This window comes from Penicillium expansum (assembly GCF_000769745.1).
Source record: "Penicillium expansum strain MD-8 chromosome Unknown contig83, whole genome shotgun sequence".
NCBI lineage: Eukaryota > Fungi > Ascomycota > Eurotiomycetes > Eurotiales > Aspergillaceae > Penicillium > Penicillium expansum.
The window spans coordinates 319,441-337,995 of record NW_015971356.1 but is presented as its reverse complement, the minus strand read 5'-3'; the positions used below and the strand labels follow the sequence as shown (position 1 = coordinate 337,995).

General features: G+C 47.3%; 9 protein-coding genes across 9 annotated transcripts; 2 read left to right on the top strand and 7 right to left on the bottom strand.

The window, feature by feature from the left end:
- Nucleotides 1-390: 390 nt before the first annotated feature.
- Nucleotides 391-1,820, bottom strand: PEX2_030340 (chitin deacetylase CDA6; the record flags this gene model as incomplete). The annotated part of the gene is made up of 2 exons (XM_016740309.1): nt 391-1,556; nt 1,613-1,820. 2 exons carry the CDS (start codon nt 1,818-1,820, stop codon nt 391-393), a joined length of 1,374 nt encoding a protein of 457 aa, XP_016597431.1.
- A 542-nt stretch (nt 1,821-2,362) lies between these two features.
- On the bottom strand, nt 2,363-3,330 carry PEX2_030330 (uncharacterized protein; the record flags this gene model as incomplete). The annotated part of the gene is made up of 2 exons (XM_016740308.1): nt 2,363-3,044; nt 3,101-3,330. 2 exons carry the CDS (start codon nt 3,328-3,330, stop codon nt 2,363-2,365), a joined length of 912 nt encoding a protein of 303 aa, XP_016597430.1.
- Nucleotides 3,331-4,091: 761 nt separating this feature from the next.
- On the top strand, nt 4,092-4,762 carry PEX2_030320 (uncharacterized protein; the record flags this gene model as incomplete). Its single annotated transcript, XM_016740307.1, has 2 exons — nt 4,092-4,249; nt 4,312-4,762. 2 exons carry the CDS (start codon nt 4,092-4,094, stop codon nt 4,760-4,762), a joined length of 609 nt encoding a protein of 202 aa, XP_016597429.1.
- A 728-nt stretch (nt 4,763-5,490) lies between these two features.
- Nucleotides 5,491-6,619, bottom strand: PEX2_030310 (isocitrate lyase/PEP mutase family protein; the record flags this gene model as incomplete). Its single annotated transcript, XM_016740306.1, has 3 exons — nt 5,491-5,523; nt 5,571-6,052; nt 6,130-6,619. The coding sequence occupies 3 exons, from the start codon at nt 6,617-6,619 to the stop codon at nt 5,491-5,493; spliced, it is 1,005 nt and encodes a 334-aa protein (XP_016597428.1).
- Nucleotides 6,620-7,148: 529 nt separating this feature from the next.
- On the top strand, nt 7,149-8,595 carry PEX2_030300 (putative MFS transporter; the record flags this gene model as incomplete). Its single annotated transcript, XM_016740305.1, has 6 exons — nt 7,149-7,271; nt 7,325-7,385; nt 7,436-7,607; nt 7,664-7,932; nt 7,989-8,543; nt 8,588-8,595. 6 exons carry the CDS (start codon nt 7,149-7,151, stop codon nt 8,593-8,595), a joined length of 1,188 nt encoding a protein of 395 aa, XP_016597427.1.
- Nucleotides 8,596-8,941: 346 nt separating this feature from the next.
- On the bottom strand, nt 8,942-11,088 carry PEX2_030290 (transcription factor domain-containing protein; the record flags this gene model as incomplete). The annotated part of the gene is made up of 3 exons (XM_016740304.1): nt 8,942-9,657; nt 9,707-10,626; nt 10,685-11,088. 3 exons carry the CDS (start codon nt 11,086-11,088, stop codon nt 8,942-8,944), a joined length of 2,040 nt encoding a protein of 679 aa, XP_016597426.1.
- A 759-nt stretch (nt 11,089-11,847) lies between these two features.
- Nucleotides 11,848-12,513, bottom strand: PEX2_030280 (uncharacterized protein; the record flags this gene model as incomplete). Its single annotated transcript, XM_016740303.1, has 1 exon — nt 11,848-12,513. One exon carries the CDS (start codon nt 12,511-12,513, stop codon nt 11,848-11,850), a length of 666 nt encoding a protein of 221 aa, XP_016597425.1.
- A 1,509-nt stretch (nt 12,514-14,022) lies between these two features.
- On the bottom strand, nt 14,023-14,271 carry PEX2_030270 (Ceramidase; the record flags this gene model as incomplete). The annotated part of the gene is made up of 1 exon (XM_016740302.1): nt 14,023-14,271. The coding sequence occupies one exon, from the start codon at nt 14,269-14,271 to the stop codon at nt 14,023-14,025; it is 249 nt and encodes an 82-aa protein (XP_016597424.1).
- A 2,901-nt stretch (nt 14,272-17,172) lies between these two features.
- On the bottom strand, nt 17,173-18,484 carry PEX2_030260 (TLC domain-containing protein; the record flags this gene model as incomplete). Its single annotated transcript, XM_016740301.1, has 2 exons — nt 17,173-18,378; nt 18,440-18,484. 2 exons carry the CDS (start codon nt 18,482-18,484, stop codon nt 17,173-17,175), a joined length of 1,251 nt encoding a protein of 416 aa, XP_016597423.1.
- Between the last annotated feature and the right edge of the window lie 71 nt (nt 18,485-18,555).

The following is an 18,555-nucleotide window of genomic DNA, read 5'->3' as shown; positions in this document are numbered from 1 at the left end:
CACCCATTTATACGAAGTGGAAGAAACGTTGGCTTATTTCATAACATCGGCTGTGAGTTGCGACGATTTGTCTTGAGATCTTCTCAGCTAGTCTCAATATCGAAAAGTTATATCTATTTTGAGTAACAGGGTAAAATTTCACGGTTGAGGGACTATACGAGAGCGAATCATGATTAATCGAGCAGAAGACAGACTTTTGTATTGTATTGCAATTCTGCTACTTGATGATTCCCATTCCATGAGCTAACTAACCCTGCTGTGTCTGCCGATAAGTTCAAACGAATGGATTGGCCACAATAAAGCCACAGCATGTAAGCATAACTATAACATCGACAATGTAAACTCGGCCAAACAATCATAGCAATCCAATCCAGAGATCAAGATGATTCATCACATCCACATTGCAACGAGCAAAGCAAGGAACAACGATGTTGCAGCTGCGGTACCAATAGTTCGGAAATCAGAGTCCCCTTCCGATTTGTGGCCCTTGGTTTCAACCTTCGGGTCCCAGGCATCCCCATTGTAAGGAGCCTCAAGGGAACAATATCCGGCATCCTTTTGGCAGCCGCTTCCACAATGAATGGTGGTGTTGCCACAAGAGCTGGTACTACCACAGCAAAAGCCGTAGGTGGACCCGAGACAAGTGTAATTGGAACCACAGGAGCCGTCCCAGGAGATTGGCTTGTTGGGATCTGCCGAAGAAGTCTTCTTGGGCTTCTTCTTGTGAGTGGGCAGCCGGTTATCCTTGCGGTACCAGAGTGGCCTGGGATCTCGGAGACAGTCACCAACGGTAATGGCGCGATAACCCTGCCGCTTGATGCTCTTGAGCATGTGTTCCGTGAGGTTATGAACAGTCTGTTCATGGGCGTCATGAGCAATGACAAGCCAAGACTTGGTGCGTGGGTCGCTGTACAAGAGCTGTCGATCAAATATATCCTTGGAACGCTGAATCAGATCCGGACTATCGTTCTTGTAGTCATCCGTGTCAATGTCATACAAAATGATGTGGTACCCAAGCTTGCCCAGCTCATTTCCGCATTCTGTGTCAGGGCTGCAGCTGGAATAGGGTGGCCGCATGTAAGTGGGGAAGTTTCCAAGAATATTGCGCAGCGCAGCTTCATTCTTTTCAATTTGCTCACTGCGCTGTGTAGGGGTGATCTTGCTGAGGTCCTCATGTGACCACGTATGACTGGCGATCTGGTGGCCACTCGAGTGCATGCGTTCGATCAATGAAGCCCACGGCAAGGTGAGATCATCAATAGCACCCTTTCCGTTGTTGATTCCAGTGATGAAGAATGTCGCCTTCGCATCATATTTGTCAAGCAAATCGAGCAGATCGCCAGTGTAACGTGTCGGGCCATCGTCGAAGGTTAATGCAACAGTTCCGGGGATAGCGCATGAACGAATCTCGTGAGGGCCGTACGGAACTTGACCGATGTGAGGACGGGGGATTTCCTTGGTTGGGGGTCCTTGAGGCGATCGGTGAGCGTCACATTTACCGAAGTCAATCTTGCAGTCGGGAGAGCGACAGTGCGCCTTAGATGTGCCGCAGAAACCTATCGCAGAAATGGCATGAGTCGGTTGCTCAACCTAACAGGATTTTGACACATACCTGAACTAGAGCAGCATGTACCGACCGGACATTTGCCGATCTTGGGGCCACAGCGATAGTCCAAATTGTTGGGGGCATCACGGGTGTCCAAATGAGAGTCGGTCTCTGGTTGAGATTGTTCAAGCGAGACCGTATGCACAGGACCGGCATGCAGCCTAGCAAATGCACACGTCACCAAAGTCGTGACCAAGATGGGATGTATACGCATCTTGAAAATGGTATATAGGGTTATGTTATGTTCAACTGGATATGCAAAAGGTAATGGGTTGGGATAATAGCACCAGGTGATTCGGAGTGAGAGGAGAGGAGGGAAGAGACATGGAGCAACTTTGGAAAAAGTAATGGATGAGCTAGTTTCTACAAGGAGGAAAGAGCGAAGCTTTGGAGCATTTTGTTTACTTTAAAACACAAAACGCAGGAGCGAATCTCCTGGCAAGAGCGCCCATCCTTTACATATGGATGTAGAAGTGTATATGGACGCGCTTGTATTCAATATGAACGTGGGTATCGTGAAGTCCATGGCCATCTTAGACCCGGAGGGTTGGCCTAAGAACCCAGTACAATTTTTCTGATTTAGCAAATCACAGCCTAGGGTGCGATCGGTATGATCAAGACATGACCAAAAAATAGCCATATCAGATCAGATGCAGCACATCAAGCTCGTGCAGTAGCCCTCAGCATCACGTGCAAGGGTCTAGGCTACAGTGCCGGTCAGACATCTATCAGTTGTAGACCAGTGACTATGGCAACTCAGTTTGCTCGGGTGATGTTCTCCTCCCCGACTGCTGAGAAGACAAAGGGAGCAAGGGTATCCAGGTGTGGGCCGAACTTCGCAGGTGCAGTTCTCGCAATGACGCCAATCGCAGCGATCAAGTGCCGACGCTGGACCATGGAAATATTGGAAGACAGTGTTTTCGTCAGATTGGAGACAAATCCGTTAAGCTGGCTGTCGGAGAAGTGGAGCACAAGTGCCGAGATGGCTGCCAGGGCGCGCTTGGTGACAACGGTTCCAGCCGTGTCGTTTTGGATGATGGCCATGACGGATACTTGGAGGGCAGCGAGCTCTGACTCTTGGAGTAGAGGCCCAAAGCAGGTTACAACCTTGATGAGCACATCGATGGCATCACTGCTAAAGCCCCGCGATGGATCCTTCTCCATCATGCTCTTCACCATTGAGCCCCGCCGCCCTGTGCCGGAGGGTGTCGGCCCGGTCAAACGGGGAACTAAGACCTTCGAAACTGCCGAGTATGCTGTAATCGCATTTTGAGATGCAGGCTGGCCCGACTGGGGACGAGGGAGAGTATCGACGATGACGCGAAGAGCAGTATTGGGGACGGATGTGTCTATCGTTTGGGAGGCAGTCAGGCTGGCCAACTGCTCGAGGAGAGGTGTGAGGGATTCGAAGGGTAAGCGAACAGCGAGAGGACCGAGACTGGTTCAAATTAGAGATCAGTAGGACCGGAGGGAGATAGAGCTCATATTGCGAACCATTTGAGAGCCTGGTTCTGCACGTCGCCGTGCTGATCATCCAGGGACTTGAGCAGACCTTCTGCGAGTTTTGTTGATGTGCCACGATCGTGAGAGAGGAATGAAGAATTTGGGTTGGTCAGGATCCCATATAGATCGTTCAAGGACATGTATCTCAAGTCGGCATCGGGGTCATCAAGCTTCGCGAGCAGACTGAAAATTGTCTGCTGGGTAACTTGGCGATCCGCCATATTAATGAGGCTGTGACTGTTACGGGTGAATGAGGTTGAAGAAAAAGCCACCCAAGGTGATGAGTGAAGTAGCGTATATGAAAGGCAACCGGGGAGAGCTTGCGGTGGGAGCTTTGGAGAGACGCCGCAACGTGGGGTGTTATCGCCTAAGGTGTCAACTATTTCTGGCCTGAGGCACTACATTACAACTCCCCGACAACTATTCGAGATATCGAGCTATTAGCACAAAATATCTGTTTAGGATCAATTTTTTGTCCATTATGACATCTATATAGTCATTACCAATGAGTTGGCATTAAATACTAAAAATGTTCTGCCGAGGTCCAATGATTTGATCTGATAATCAGATAGATCGTTCCAGAGATCCACCCGAGATAGAACGGGCCCAACCTCCAAGAATGTTAGTTCTATTGATACAATACTAGCATTGAAGGTATCAAAAATCGTACCCCAAAGGTCTTCTATGAGTATCAGTTACTATTCAAATCCACCAAAGCCAACGTGTTTATCGAAGTACTGAATACTCAACCCAGCCACGCCCATTACATCACAACGCACAGACCAACTCGGAAACAAGTAGGACACGGTCTTACGACACCCCGAGGTTTACTTGCGAAAACCGGGAAGCTCTGTTGTACGTAGTGCTAACTTGAGTTTGTGCCCCTGTACTCTACTCCGTACCTAATTCACTCCTCTCAACCTATCACACTTTCCATATTCTCTATCCCTCCTACTCTATTCGTATAGGTTGCTACTACACAATGGTCTTTGCGCGCCGTTCAATCTTCCGCGCTGCAACTGCAGCTCAGTCCTTCCGTGCGGCTCCTATTGCCCGCCAGTCTGCCCAGCTCCTCGGTCGTCGATTCAAGTCTACTGGTGGCACCTATGAGAAAGGACATACATCCAGTGACTTGCCTTGGTGAGCTTATGTTCTTAAATCCGAGCAATTCGAGTTAGTCTTCTGATTAAGTCTGGTTTTAGGTTGGCGGTCTCTGCTGCCGTGACCGTTCCAATGGTGTTTTACCTTTGGCCTTCCGGTTCCGAGGGACACCACGACGCTCACGGAGATGAACACAAGGATGAACACACAGAGAAAGACGGCGAGGTAGAGGCGGCTTCGGGGGAGAAGCCTGCCGAGAGTTCCTCTGAGACAGCGCCAGAAAAGGAGGAGAAAACAGGCGCTGAGGAGAAGGGTGAGGAGAAGGGCGAGGAGAAGGCAAATAAGAAGGACGAGCCCGAGGAGAAGAAGGAAGAGCCCAAGGAAGAAAAAGAGTCGAAGGAGGAAGACAAGGAAGAGAAGCCCAAGGATGATGACTCAAAGGAAAACAAGGATGACAAAAAAGATGATTCCAAGGAGGAAGAGCCTAAGAAGAATGAGTCTAAGGAGGATGCTAGAAAGAGCGAGGACAATGACAGCGAGTCAAAGAACTGAAGACGCTTTACCTGCCTGTTGATGTTTGGTGTCCTCGTTCCTTGCTCCATACTTATGTATGTACCTGTACCTCTACTAGATATGAGATTTGAGATACCAGTCATGTTAGCGTGTCAGAAGATTTACCGATGGTTTGTCTAGATGTCTTTTTTTGAAAGGGAGTTCAGTGGAAAATAGAATATGTCATTCGCCGCACTCTTGTCGCTCGTTAAGAACACATCTATCTTGGTGGGTAGAATATGAAGAAGGAAGAGAGATCATAGTATCACCTTAACTGACAAGGGTAGGGGAAGCAAGAGCGAGGAAGACAAGCAAACTGCCCAGTTCCAACAGCACGTGACACACAAAGCCCTTTGTTCGGGGAGTGTTTGACAATCAACCCAGGTACTCAGGGTCAATATAGCTTGAATAGAAGGCCCAGACATATGCTATATGTGTATTTAAAGAGGATATACCGACACCACACACAAGGCCCAGACAAAACGGGACGATTCACAAAGCTCAAACATGTTACTTGCTAGTACTAGGTGAAAGGGGATTTTAACACGAAGGAATAGATATCATTGTGCCTTAAGCTAAAGAGTTGATTCTAAATCAAATTTCTCAATAGATACAGATATGGCTCTCTATGCAGGTAAGAAATATACCATGTCTCTAGATCTTAATAACAGACCAAAATACACTATTCCATCGCTGATAGCACAACATAAAGCCACCAATGTACCCACTCAAGCGTCAAACTTGTACTTCTCCTCCCGGTCCTAAACAAAAGTCAGAAATGTCCAAAACAACGCAGGACAAAACATACCCAATACTTGTTGAATCCAACACCCTCGCAAACCTGATCATAAGTCAAAATCATCGGCGGAGCTCCAACCAGCATACTCTGCTTAAGACCTTCCAAAGCAGACCGCAAACTCCTAAGATGCGCCGCAACCAACGTCCAAGGATACGCAACAGCACTATACCCAAGCGCAGCAAGGTCCTTAGCCGACATGTTCTCCGTCTTTCCACCTTCAATGATATTACCGAAAACAGGAATATCGATTTCCTCCGCACATCGCTTCATCGCCTCTGCATCTGGCAGCGCCTCGACAAAAATAGCATCAACACCAATACGCTTGAACTCTTGTGCACGCGCCATCGCCTCTTCCCAACCATGGATCAAGGCGTCAGTACGGGCAAGGACAAAGATATCCTTTCCTTCATTACGGGCATCGCAGGCAGCTTGAATCCGAGCGAATGCTTCGCCGCGAGAGACGACACTCTTTCCCTTTGTATGACCACAGCCTGTTAAAACAGCGGTTTTTAGCAAAGGAATATTCCTCGAGGTCCCCTTCAAGCATCTCAATATCCGAAATACTTACGTTTGGGCCATTGCTGGTCCTCGATCATAACACCAGCTGCACCGGCACTAGCAAAGCTCTCAACGGTTCTCTTGACGTTTATCGGGCTCCTGTAGCCCGTATCACCATCCGCCATAACGGGCACCGAAACCTGGCGGACGACATCGCGGATCTTATCGCACACCTCGGCCATGGCGATGTATCCTGTATCAGGGAGACCATAGGAGCTCGCGACGGCATAACCCGCGAGGAAAACCATAGGAAAGCCTGCTTCTTCGACGAGACGGGAGGAGAGACCGTCGTAGCTGCAAGCGTGTGCTAGGATCTTGGTTGGGTCATTGTGGGCCTCCAGCATCATTGTTCTCAGGCGGGAAGCTTCAAGGGAGGGGATCTTTCCTCGGACATTTTTCAATGTTAGGGTCAAGTCTGCCGTCTTTCCACCTGTGGACCCGGTTGTTGTCTCCGCGAGAGAATCGAACTGGAAGGGGTAGGGGACTGAGCTGGAAGACATTTCGAAGGTCGGTTTCTTGAATTGATAGAGTATTGAAGTGATGATTGGGGATTGGAGACTGAATTGAAGTCCCCTGATGGCTTTTAAGCTGTTTAAATACGGCTTTTAAAGTTCATTGCTTTGCATCAGAGCGGGAATTCGACGGATATTGGCAACTATCCGCTACCCGAATGACGATTAACTCAACCCTTTCCCCCTCAGCAAGAAGGATCTAGATTGGCTGGCAATTAACCTGGCGGAAAGTTAATTATTTCCCCAGCTTTACTCGGCTGTGTATGCAGAACACCCGTCATTTTGCGGGGAACGTACTAAATGCAGCTTTTATCCGCCTCTTCCCCACGGGGTAAGGAAAACTTTGTGTGCCGAAGTCCAAAATACGCACTTTCATTGGACTGACCCTATATGATGCTTCCAGCAATTGCCGCACATTAACCAACAGGGATGGACGTATTTCAAGCTGGGGTTGTCCCCTGTCACTGCTGCTCTCAACATCAATAACTCCACCCCAACATATTGAATACAGTCAGACATGGCGGAAAAGAATCAATCCGAGCAGAGCCCAAGCTCTCAACATGTGGAATCTAATGATTCAGAGAAGCACCAGCCCCAGGTGGCGATCCCTCTAGAGCGCCAGTCGGCTATTCGCAGAAAGGTTCATCATTGCTTCATTGCCGTATGTCTGACTTTTTGCTTACTATCATCTAGTTTGATCGTCGTGTCTTGCCAATTGTATGTATTTTATACATTTTATCATACTTGGATCGCGGTAAGCATGCCGAACTCGCTCATTAAATCCTCCATCTCATCAATACCCAGGAAATATCGGCAACCCCAAGGCTGCCGGGCTTGACACAGATCTTAACCTGAGTGACTACCAATGGTCGTGGGTCTTGTATGCCTTCTATATCTGCTACATCCTGTTCGAGTGGACTACAGTTCTATGGAAAATTCTACCAGCACATTCCTACATTGCCGTTCTCTGCATTTGGTAAGCTTTTAAATCCAATCATACTTTTATTTCCATTGCTAAATATGCTGTTTTAGCTGGGGCACAGCTGCAATGTGTAGTGGTGCAGTCAAAAGTTTCGCTCAAATTCTCGCGACTCGGTCCTTGCTGGGTATCTTCGAATCTGTCTTTGGCAGTGGTGCACCGTATTTCCTCTCTTTGTTCTACCAAAGACAAGAACTAGGACTACGGGTATCACTACTCCTTGGCATGTCGCCAGTCGCCAATTGTTTTGCTTCTGCTCTCGCCTATGGTATTACCCACATCAGGGGATCAATAGAGCCATGGCGCTACCTATTTATCATTGGTGAGATACTAAGCTCCCACCTACTTCCATCTATCCTCAACACTAACATCAAATAGAGGGCGCTCCAACAGTTCTCTTTTCAGTGGTAGTATTCTTCTTCCTTCCAGATTCACCAGGCACAGCATCCTTCCTAGACGAAAGAGAACAAACAGAAGCAGTAGAACGACTCCAAGCCTTCGACACAACAAAGAAAAACAAAGTCCGCTGGTCCCAAGTCCTGAGCGGATTATCAGACTACAAAAACTACATCCACATGTCCATCCACTTCTGCTGTAACTACTCCTTCGCGGGACTCTCAAACTTTCTCCCAACAATTATCCAGCATATGGGATATACATCTATCAATGCCCAAGGACTATCAGCACCACCCTACCTCGTCTCCTTCCTCTGCTGCGTAGCAGCCGCTTTCCTCTCAGACAGATGGGGAAAACGGGGAATCCTAATTGCATTTTTTGCAACGATGGGGACAATCGGGTATCTACTCCTCACATGCGTGCAAGACCAGTCGAACACCGCGGCGCGGTATGCGGGTGTTTGGCTAGCGACTTGCGGGATCTTTCCTGCTCTCGCGCTGAATATCACTTGGTTGTTGGATAACCAGGGTGGGGAAAGTAAGAGGGGCGCTGGGATGGCTATTCTTGCTATTTTCGGACAGTGTTCTAGCTTGGTTAGTAGTTCTGTGTTTCCCAATTCTGATGCGCCGCTTTATACGCTGGGATGTGGGATTGGGTGTGCTTTTACTGGGTTGATTGTCGTCTTGGCTATTGGGCTGAGTGTTAAGTTATCTTTGGAGAATCGGAGACGGGATCGGGTTTATGGGGTTGTTGGAGTGAATGAGAGGGTTGATGTTACTGATGCAGGTGATAATCATCCTAAATTTAGGTATTTGACTTGAGGGACTTGGATAGTTCGTTTTATTTGTGATTTACTAGCCGTTAAACTTTTTGCTGACCATTATATGTTATTCAACCGTTGAAATTCATTCTTTGTTTTGTATAACGCTATACTTTCATGGAGGTAATTGCCACAAAAAATCCAAATCCAAATCAACACCATCCAACCGAACCCCAAAGTCCCCCTCTGAAGATCCAAATGGTGCCATAGAAGGATCCAAAGGCAAAGATAACCAGTCGTTCATAGTGACATCTGAGAAATCCCCTGGGTCCATAGCCGACATATTCGCATATGAATTGGGAGAAGGAAGATCACTTCCGATCCCGGAGTATGAGGATACCAAACTTTCTCGCAGACGCGAGACTTGGACTTGCAACAGGGCTGCATAGCGGGATTTCAAATGTACATCATCCTGATTGCTATCCTGTAGGGTGACGATGGCCCGATCGAGGATCTGGAGTGCTTCCTGCAGTTTTGAATTGCGTACTCCCAAAGCGAGCGCTTTCATAAGAAATATCGACGCGCTTATTGTTCGGAAAAGTATTCTCATTGGTGAAAAGTGTAAGGATCCACCCAAGAGCGTTACCTTGTCGAGGGTTTGGCAGCATCCGTCTATTACTTCTTCGATGAAGCCGTATTCTCTCGCGGTAATGTTTAGTTGTCTTGCCCGTTCAATGAAAGAGGAGTCGATAATTGAATCTCCTCGTGATGGAGGTTGGGTTTGGTCTTGGAGGACTCGTTGGACAATCCTTTGCATTCCGATGGAGTTAGTGAGGATGCGTAGATGTTGATATTCGATGAATAGAGTATCTGTGTAAGGAAAACTTGAGTCTGTATAAAGTTAGTGATTAATGCAAACTTTGGTCTTCCAATCTCATACCTGATATATTGAGATATCGTTGTTGCCAGCTCGCCAACAGAACTTGTTTCCTCTCCAATGCAGGGATGAATGTATCCGACGACCCAGTCGAGCTGGAAATATTCATGAGTGGGAACAGAGTATCCGTGACTGAACTGGTCAACTTCATGAGTTCAATCCAGGCGTTCATGAACAATAACCAGTCTCTATCGATAGACTGCAAAGATGTTCGCGTCTCAGGCATGGATATCCCGATATCAGATGGCACTGGCGAGGTACAACCTATCCGTGAAGCTAAAGCATTGATGGAAGTGAACAGTAGACTCGGCACTCGCTGTCGCCGTACCTCAAGGTATTCAAGATATCGCTCAGCATCAAGACCAACCAGATCATCTTGCCTGACGAGTCGAGCGCTGGAGTCGAACACACCGAGTTCATGTGCGAGAGCCAGGGCTGAGTTGAGGACCATCCAGGACATACGTTCAAACCGTTTCGTAGGCTCAACGACATCTTCCCGCCATCGTGAGGATACTGGGATATCTTCGGTTAGAGAGGGCGGATCTCTGATGTCCGGATTTGTCAAGAGGAAGTCTGAATCCCATCCATCCGCCTCTGGTGGAAATTGTAATGCTCGTGGATGCCATTCAGACATGAGTAGTAATGCTTCAATGCTTCCTATGGTGCGTGTTTTGGCTTTCGAGATTTTCTCTTGCCCCAGAGTAATCCGGAGAAGCAAGTGCTGACAATGTTGCCATAGCCGGTGATGGATGAAGAACGAGCGAGAATATCCGCCCACTCCAGGAAGGGTGTGGTATCGGGAGGAAATCATGAGGATAGTATAGCAGAGCATTGGTTCCTGAGTTACCAGATAGTATTGATTTTTATGCGAGGCGAAAAAGTCCGTTAGAACAGGCGATAGGGGTGCCATATTTTCGAAGAATCTGATCATTGTTAATGTTAGTATAGCAGCCCAAGCATCTGGTAGGCTGGGTAACATACAGGTCCATCAAAACCACCGCTTCCTGGGCAGAGAACCATCCCATTCTCACGAATCGACATGCATTCCAAATGCGGAGGACATCGGCATCGGTCAGCTCGGGGACTATCGATCGTGGATAGTCTGTCGTTGACTTGTTCTGAGAGGTATTGTTCGATTCCTGTAGTGCAGCCTCGAACAAAATATTCATTGCATCATTGTTATTCGAGACTACCCTCTGTAGCACTGATGTGGAAAGACCATCTTGAATGACCGGCGCATCTAAATGGGAGTCTGTAAGGTGAGTTTTGATTCGCTGTAATTTTGCCTCCTCCACAATTTGTATAGAGGACTTGCTGTTACTCTCGTTGCTTTCTTCAGTTCTTCGGGTAGTTTTCCGTGATCTGTCCAAGTCAGTCCCTCTCATCTCTTACAGTCAACGCTGGGATGCAAACACACTTATTAGACCCTTTTCTTCCTATATTTTCTCGGGTGGTTGTCTCAACAGGATTGGTTCCATCTCTTGACCAAGGCTTCTTTGAAGTAAAAGTGCAATTGATGTTCTTGTTGGTGCATCTGCGACATCTCACATTGTCACCGGCCTGGCACTTCACTTTGCGTCGCGCACATGGAATGCAAGCCTTGTATGTCCGCTGATACTGATAGTCAATAGATCCCCTCCCTTTTCTCTTTGCACTATCCATAGATGCTATCCTGGGGCGATGAAAGACTTAAGTGGAGAGAAGGCGGGAATTTCAATGAATACCCGCGCTCGGGTATTTAACCTTCCCCACACTAAGAACACTTATTGGCTGCATGTTGTTCGCCGAAATAGTTATAAAAATAGAATTCATAAGTACGTAGAGATGGAGGGATAGAAACTATAACACGAGAGTAGGAGGATGTAGGAACTACGTGAACAAAGACCACATTTTTTTGTACAGCTTATTTGAATACTACAATATCTATATCGCACAATACCCAGAGCCTATGCGACTCCTGTATCTTACTAATTCGAACAAACTACGCAAAGAGAAATAAAGAAAATCAGCAAATAGATTCAAGACGTTGATAAGGGCATCTTCCTCGGTTAAGTACAAGCCACAGAGAACAAGAATCACCGGGAACCCTGGCGTGAAATCAGAATAGACAAATTCACAAATGTTGGATTGCATAGGCATGTCCATTAAACCCCAACCGACTCATGGAGATCTGACAAACGGAATGGCATTGTTTCGGACACTTGCATGAGATCCACCCAGGACAAATTCTTCGCCCCAACCGCTCTGAAGTCATCCAGAAACTCCCAAATCTCCTTGACAACACCCCACTGCGCGCTGATGTTGGGACAGTCGTATTGTTGCAATGAGCGCCAGAAATACTTCCAAGGCCGGCGGTCAATGGCATTGCAGGAGGCCACAAAAGCCGGGAAGGTGACGGGAAGATCTCTGCAAAGCAAGTCGGGTTGCAACTTCATCTTGATCTCTTCAGCACGGCGCAGACATTCCAGGATGTCTTCCACAGTAGGGCGAAGATCATTGTCAAAGATGTTGAGCAATCGATTGTGGAAATAAACGTTGGCGGAGAGGTACCAAGCAAGTTCAAGGTTGTTGTGCATTATCTCTTTTGGGTCGTCACCGGTGTTAAAGACGAGCGGGATGTCATAACCTGGTTGAAAGGTCTGCAGGTGCGTGGACAACTGGTTGATACCTGCAGTCAGGTGCTCAGGTACTGGAATTTTCTTGTACTCATAGCTTTCGATTGCTGCAGCTAACTTCTCCGTTTGAGCGATAGCAAACTGCGTAAGATGGGTGGCGCCGTCCATAGAGCCAAAGGGCTTGGGGAATGGCATGGTGACAGAGGGTTGACTTGACGACAACTGTGGTGATTCACAAAAAGAGAAGGGGAAAAAGAAGAAAAAGAAGAAGCTCGAGGGGGAAAGCACAGTATTTAAAGAGGTACCTTTCTCGGCGAGTCATATGAAAACGACCAGATATTGTAGTCAATCACGTATCATCGTATAACAGTTACGATCGATGCCTAAGTACCCCCGAATGCCAATCACTTATCACACTAGGCATCGAAGTATGGCGTCGACATGAGATTCAATCATGCCGTTAGAAGTTTAATAGGGATCAATGAATGGTGCTATTGATACGAAAAGAAGACAGGCTTGGGATTGACATTAAAACTGGGAAATGGCTAGATCTACAAATGTGCATTACAGGAAGAAAGATAACCGCTGGGAGACAATTCGTGCACTCCGAAAACTATTTTTCAACCGAAAGAGGGAAAAAAGGCGGCTGGGAACCGAGTTGCAAAGCTATACGGAGTACCCAAATAGTAAACATGTACATATTGTAGTGGGGGACATAGTCCTCGCCATGTGTTAGGCTCGCCTGTCCTTTCTTTTTGAAGTTTTGTTATGAACGCACTTCTTGGACGATTGTCCTGATTTACTTACACGTGCTGAATCGACCTGTAAGCCAAAGAGCATATAGCCTTGAACGTTCCAATCTTCAATGTGTAAATGTATACTCCGTCCACGGGTATGTGGAGCCAGCTGACCGTGGGTTTCTACGGTGTTAAGGTTTGATGTCGTATTGAACCAGCGTAAGATGCGTAAGATCAAAACGAAGTATACGCTGAGATACGAGGAAGGAACAACCAATCCATGGATGTTGTTCTTTCCCGCTTGACATACTTTGTAAATTCCGACCCCATCTAAACAGCTTTTACTATTCCTTGATGCGTGGCAGAAATTGGCACTATGTTCTCGTTTTCTATTGTAGAGAAGGCTGTTATCATGACTCACTAATTGGTTATTTCCATCAATGTATCACATATGTGTATATCTATCTTGTTTGGCCGTTTTCATGACTCGAAAATGGCCAAAATACGCTAGACAGAAATACATAGTAATGGAACTCAGGAATATTTCAGCGGGTGTTGTTCAAGGACACAATTAGGAGTAATTTCACTTGTGCTTTTTACCATCTGCCCCAATCATGGTGGAAGCAACTCCGGCAAATATTGACTGGGAGGCCCATGTTGCAGGCCAGGCAAAATTGGCGTCAATATCCTGATGATCCCCACCTGACACAAGTTGATCAATGACCGCAATAAAAGTATAGGCACCGATACCGGTGAAGAGATGCCACCTGTATATAGAATCAGTCGCTCGGCCCTTGAATATCTATCGTAGAAGTATAGATACTAGGTACAACTTACCATCCATGAAGTTCTAGTAGCCATGCCCAAGGAAGCCCAATTGCCGCTCGTACACTCGTAAGCCATTCACAGGCCCAGCTATCAATAAGCCAGACAATATATCCAAGATGAAAGATGCCTTGATTTAGAATTAGATTGGCTGCCCATAAAGAAGTATCTCAGCGGTGCGTTGTTTGAGAAGCTGAATAGTCCGAATGCCGATGATAGTGATGCTGCTAACAAAGAACGAAGCATGAACAATTAATTCATCTGTTGTGACGTGGTAAATTATAAGTAGTGAGAGAGCTATGTAAATAACTGCACCCGCGACAAATGAGTCTTTGCGATTGGCGTTTACTGTCAAGACTCTATGTAGTAGTGGGGTGGTTGTGAAAAGCATCGATAGGTCGTCCAGCATCTGAGTGTGGTATTGAAGACTAATGTGGTAGATCGCAGAGCAAAGGCCAACTGCCATCAAGCCACAGTAAGGGAGGGCGCGAGAGAAACTAATACTGCGGGCCTGCTGTAATCGGCGTAGGCCGTAAATCGCATAGAAGACTAAATGGCTGTGTTAGAGCTCACACACTATCCTAAGATCCCTCTACGTACTATAACATAGGTTGGTTAAACTGTTGATGAATTCCGCGACATATCTTGTCACAACATAATCCTAAAAAGAAAAAAAAAAAAAAAAAAGTTCAAAGTTAACTGCATAGATCGTATGAGTCGAAGTGGGGCTGCTACCTGTTCGCAAAAGCTAGACCATGTTAGCTGACGACCTATCCGAGATGTAAGGTAACAAACTTGGCTTTAGAGCTTGGTGGGCCCCAAAAGGCATCGATAGGGGTGTTGAATTGCATTATGGTTTCGCTGTGTGAGAAATTGAAAATATAGCTAGAGGCACAAAGAAATAGGTGAACGGATAAAAAGAGAGACCCATGGCAGATGCGTTATAAAAGAAAGATCCTGATATAAGGCAACAGAATATAAAAGCTGACAAAGCACATAGCAAACAAGCAAGGTAGCCTTGGAAGATAATCTGGCGACGTCCTGGGTCAATCATAATCAATAGGCGAAAAAAGCCACGATGAGACTAGAGGTCGGGGGGCGGATAGCGTTGCTTGCAAGGCTCTGTCATGATCCGAAGCATCCCTGCATTTCTTCCTCGTCCACCTCCTAGTGCCGATATTCTCCTGCCTTGATTTTGCCCGACCTCCACTCAGCATTTTTGGGAGAGCGTATCTTCTATCTGCCTGCATTTTATTTTTCGTTGTTGGAGCGGCCTTGGTTGGCGCCGCTCCATCGATCCATGTCCTTATTGCAGGTAGGGTTCTCCAAGGTGTCGGCGGAGGGGGCCTGGATGTTTTGGTTGAAGTTATCGTGACGGATATGACAACTCTGATGGAACGGGCATTCTACATTGGCTTGCTAAATGTGCCTGTGGCTCTTGGCTTTATGTTAGGCCCGGTAATCGGTGGCCTATTCACGACATATTTTAGTTGGAGGTGGGTGGCATGGATCAATTTGGTACTTTAAGTAAACACCCACCATGGGAGATTCTCCTCTGCTGATAATGTCTCACAGCCAACATTAGGTCTTGCCTTGTGACTTAGTATCCTTTTCCTTCGATTGCAACCGATTGAAATGTCAACACAAATGAAATGGGCGCGGATTGACTGGATAGGGATGGCCCTGTTCGTTGTGGGATTTGCAGCCATCGTCGCTCCCCTGAGTTGGTTCTGTATCCGTGGAAATCTTGAGAAACTCTCGTGCCACTTATAGTAGGCTCATTGACTCTAACTATATTCGTGGTATTTGAAGGGCGCAATGCAGACCCAATGCTTCCTCATCGCCTGCTCTCAACTCCGACCTCGGTATGCTGCATGATAGGGTCCATGATTCATGGTATCATGACTTATGCTATCATCTATATTCTCCCCCTCTATTTCCAAGGAGTTGAAGGAGAATCCGCCATACAATCTGCGATCAGCTGCTTCGTCTTCATTTTTATTGCGATTCCTTCAGGAACACTTGCGGCGTTTCTTGTCCCCATGTTTCGCCAATATAATTGGATTCTATGGACAGGGTGGATCACTCTCAGCGTCGGTGTCGGGACCATGTCGCTCCTAGATGTGAAAACTCCTCGGAGCGAATAATTAGGATTGCAAACTCTAGCTGGGATTGGAATCGGTATACTATTTAAGGCGATTGCTATCCCATTGCAAGCCAAGGTAAACCCCGACGACGTCGGCCTCGCAGTGGGTACTTTGGTCTTTTTTCGACTAACTGGTCAAGTGATCGGTCTCGCAGTCAGTGCAGCCATATTTTCAAATGTTTATGCTGTGCAGGTCTCCCGATTAAGAAAACTTCCATCGGTAGCACATCAGTTTACCGATGGAAACACGGCTATATACGCTATTGCTCAATTACCCTCTCTGGACAAATTTCCGGCCGCGAAAGCCGAGATCTTAGGGTGTTATGCCGTGAGCCTGCATTGGATATGGATTTTCTTGGCCGTATTGGGTCCGATTGGCCTATTTACCTGCTTCTTTATCAAATTCGAGAGATTGGAGGGTGAAGAAACCGGGCAACAGCGTTCTATTGAGACCAAACCCAATAGTGGAAACCGCAGTCAAAGACCTCAGGCAGTTTGCAAATGATTTGATCTAGAATCTCATATCTTTGCGCGAATTAATTACTAAGCTAGTAGAAGCACCTGGGCAATTAAAACGCCTATACCCCCCTACGAAGAAGGCCTTCGCTACCTTTACAGCTACGAATGAGAGTATTACTAATATACGGGTTATGCAAAAACCAGGGTCAGAAAAAAAATGTATGTCTAGAGAATAGATCATTTTAGTATATTTTATTTGATGGAGTTTCGGTTGAGATATATACATTTGAAATTAGTAGGTTAGATTAGGTGGGCCACTCGCTTGTGAAATACGTTATCTCAATCCCCTATAAAAACATAGATGAAGCACATGAATGCCAACAGAACATCAAGAAACTGGCAATCCAGTAAAAATTACTTAATTCATATGCTCGTCAAAAACAAGCGCCGGCGCCCGCTCTTCTAAAGGGCTATCCAACAGGCACAGCCAATGCACCAAACTCAGACCCAGCTTCAACAAATACATAAACAGCATATCAACACATCCAGAGGATCATCTGGTAACCTAGCCACTTGATCCAAAAGTATAACTATAACACGGTGAAAATTCCCGGCTTTTCATACCTATGTAATCGAGTGAATCATAATCGATTAAATGGTGATCAAACTCCAACAAAAGCGCTCACCTTACGCCTTTCTGCTGCGAGTCCGAGGGCCACGCTGTTCAGCCACAGGCTCACCGTTGAGCAGAACCTGGGGGGCGTGGTTCTCCTTGCTGGTCTGGTCTGCGCCAGTGGCAATTGCCTTGGTCGCATTGACAGACTCCAGCTCTTCCTCCTCCTCTTCGTCCTCACTGCGCTCGTCTTTTGTGACATTGGTGAAGATGTAGTTGGAAAGAATGCGCAGGATCAGGAATAGCCAGAACAGGTTGACAGCCTGCAGACTGGCGAGCAGCGAGAAGGTGATATACTGACTGATCCAGCACTTGTACTGCTGTGTCTCCCAGTTCAGCTCGAATGGTCCAACAGTGCGGAACTCGGTCAGAACAGCCCAGAGGATCTTCAGGTTCAGCACGTGACGCAGGTAAATCCACCATCCAACAAACATCGCAAAGTACGGCGCAGTGATATACGCATCCAGGTAATTGAGCGTCTTAGATGTGGCCAAAAAGAAGTCGGAGATATCGTGCGTGATATACACCGCCAAGCCCATGTACGTGAAATGGAAGCGGTAGCTCAGCGCGATAAGCGCAAGCGTGATGATGTGGTGACCAACAAGTTCCTTAAAGTCCTTTCGAGGCTTCTCCAACTGGAGCAGCAATACAATCGCCTGCTGGGCCCAGTAACTCGCCTCGAGCAGATAGTATGCCTTGAACAGACCCTCGTGCTCGCGGTGCGGGAAACCTTCAAACATCGCCGTCGTGTTGAAGTACCAGATAGTCGACCGCTTCATCACGTACAGACCGAACGGTCCGAAAACACCGAAGTAAACTGCCGTATACGCCTGCTCCATGAACCGCGCTGTTTTTCCCTTCCCGCGGATACCACACCACACGGCAAACGGCCGGATGAGCTGCTGCATGATGAATTCGCGCGTGAACGACAACACGATGGTGTAGAACGCCACGAATGCAATGTCCTTCTTTCCCTTTCCGTACATGATGGGTCCGCCGGGAGTCTTCGGAGGCTGCGGGTAGGACAGGAAAATGGCGCTGTGCATCGGGTTCGAGGTTGTGGGGTTAATGGCGTACAGCGCGATCAGGAACAGCATTATGAGAAGCGGCAGGAGCCATGTGTATCGCAGACAGGTATCCGCGAAGCGGTGGAGGAGGGAGCGACTGCGGCGACGTTTGGACTGAGCCTTGCTGGCCTGTTTGTGTGCGCCATCGAATTGCTGGCGGGATCGCGGATTAGTGTGGGAATTGGATGCGCGGGCGAGAATTTTCACTGCGTACCTTCAGATCCGGAGATGTTGACTCGATCGGGCTCACTTCGTTCATTGTGGACATCGCAGGTGCGCTGGTGTCACCTCGAATGTCCACGCCCAAGGCTGATCTTCCCCGCGGGCGAA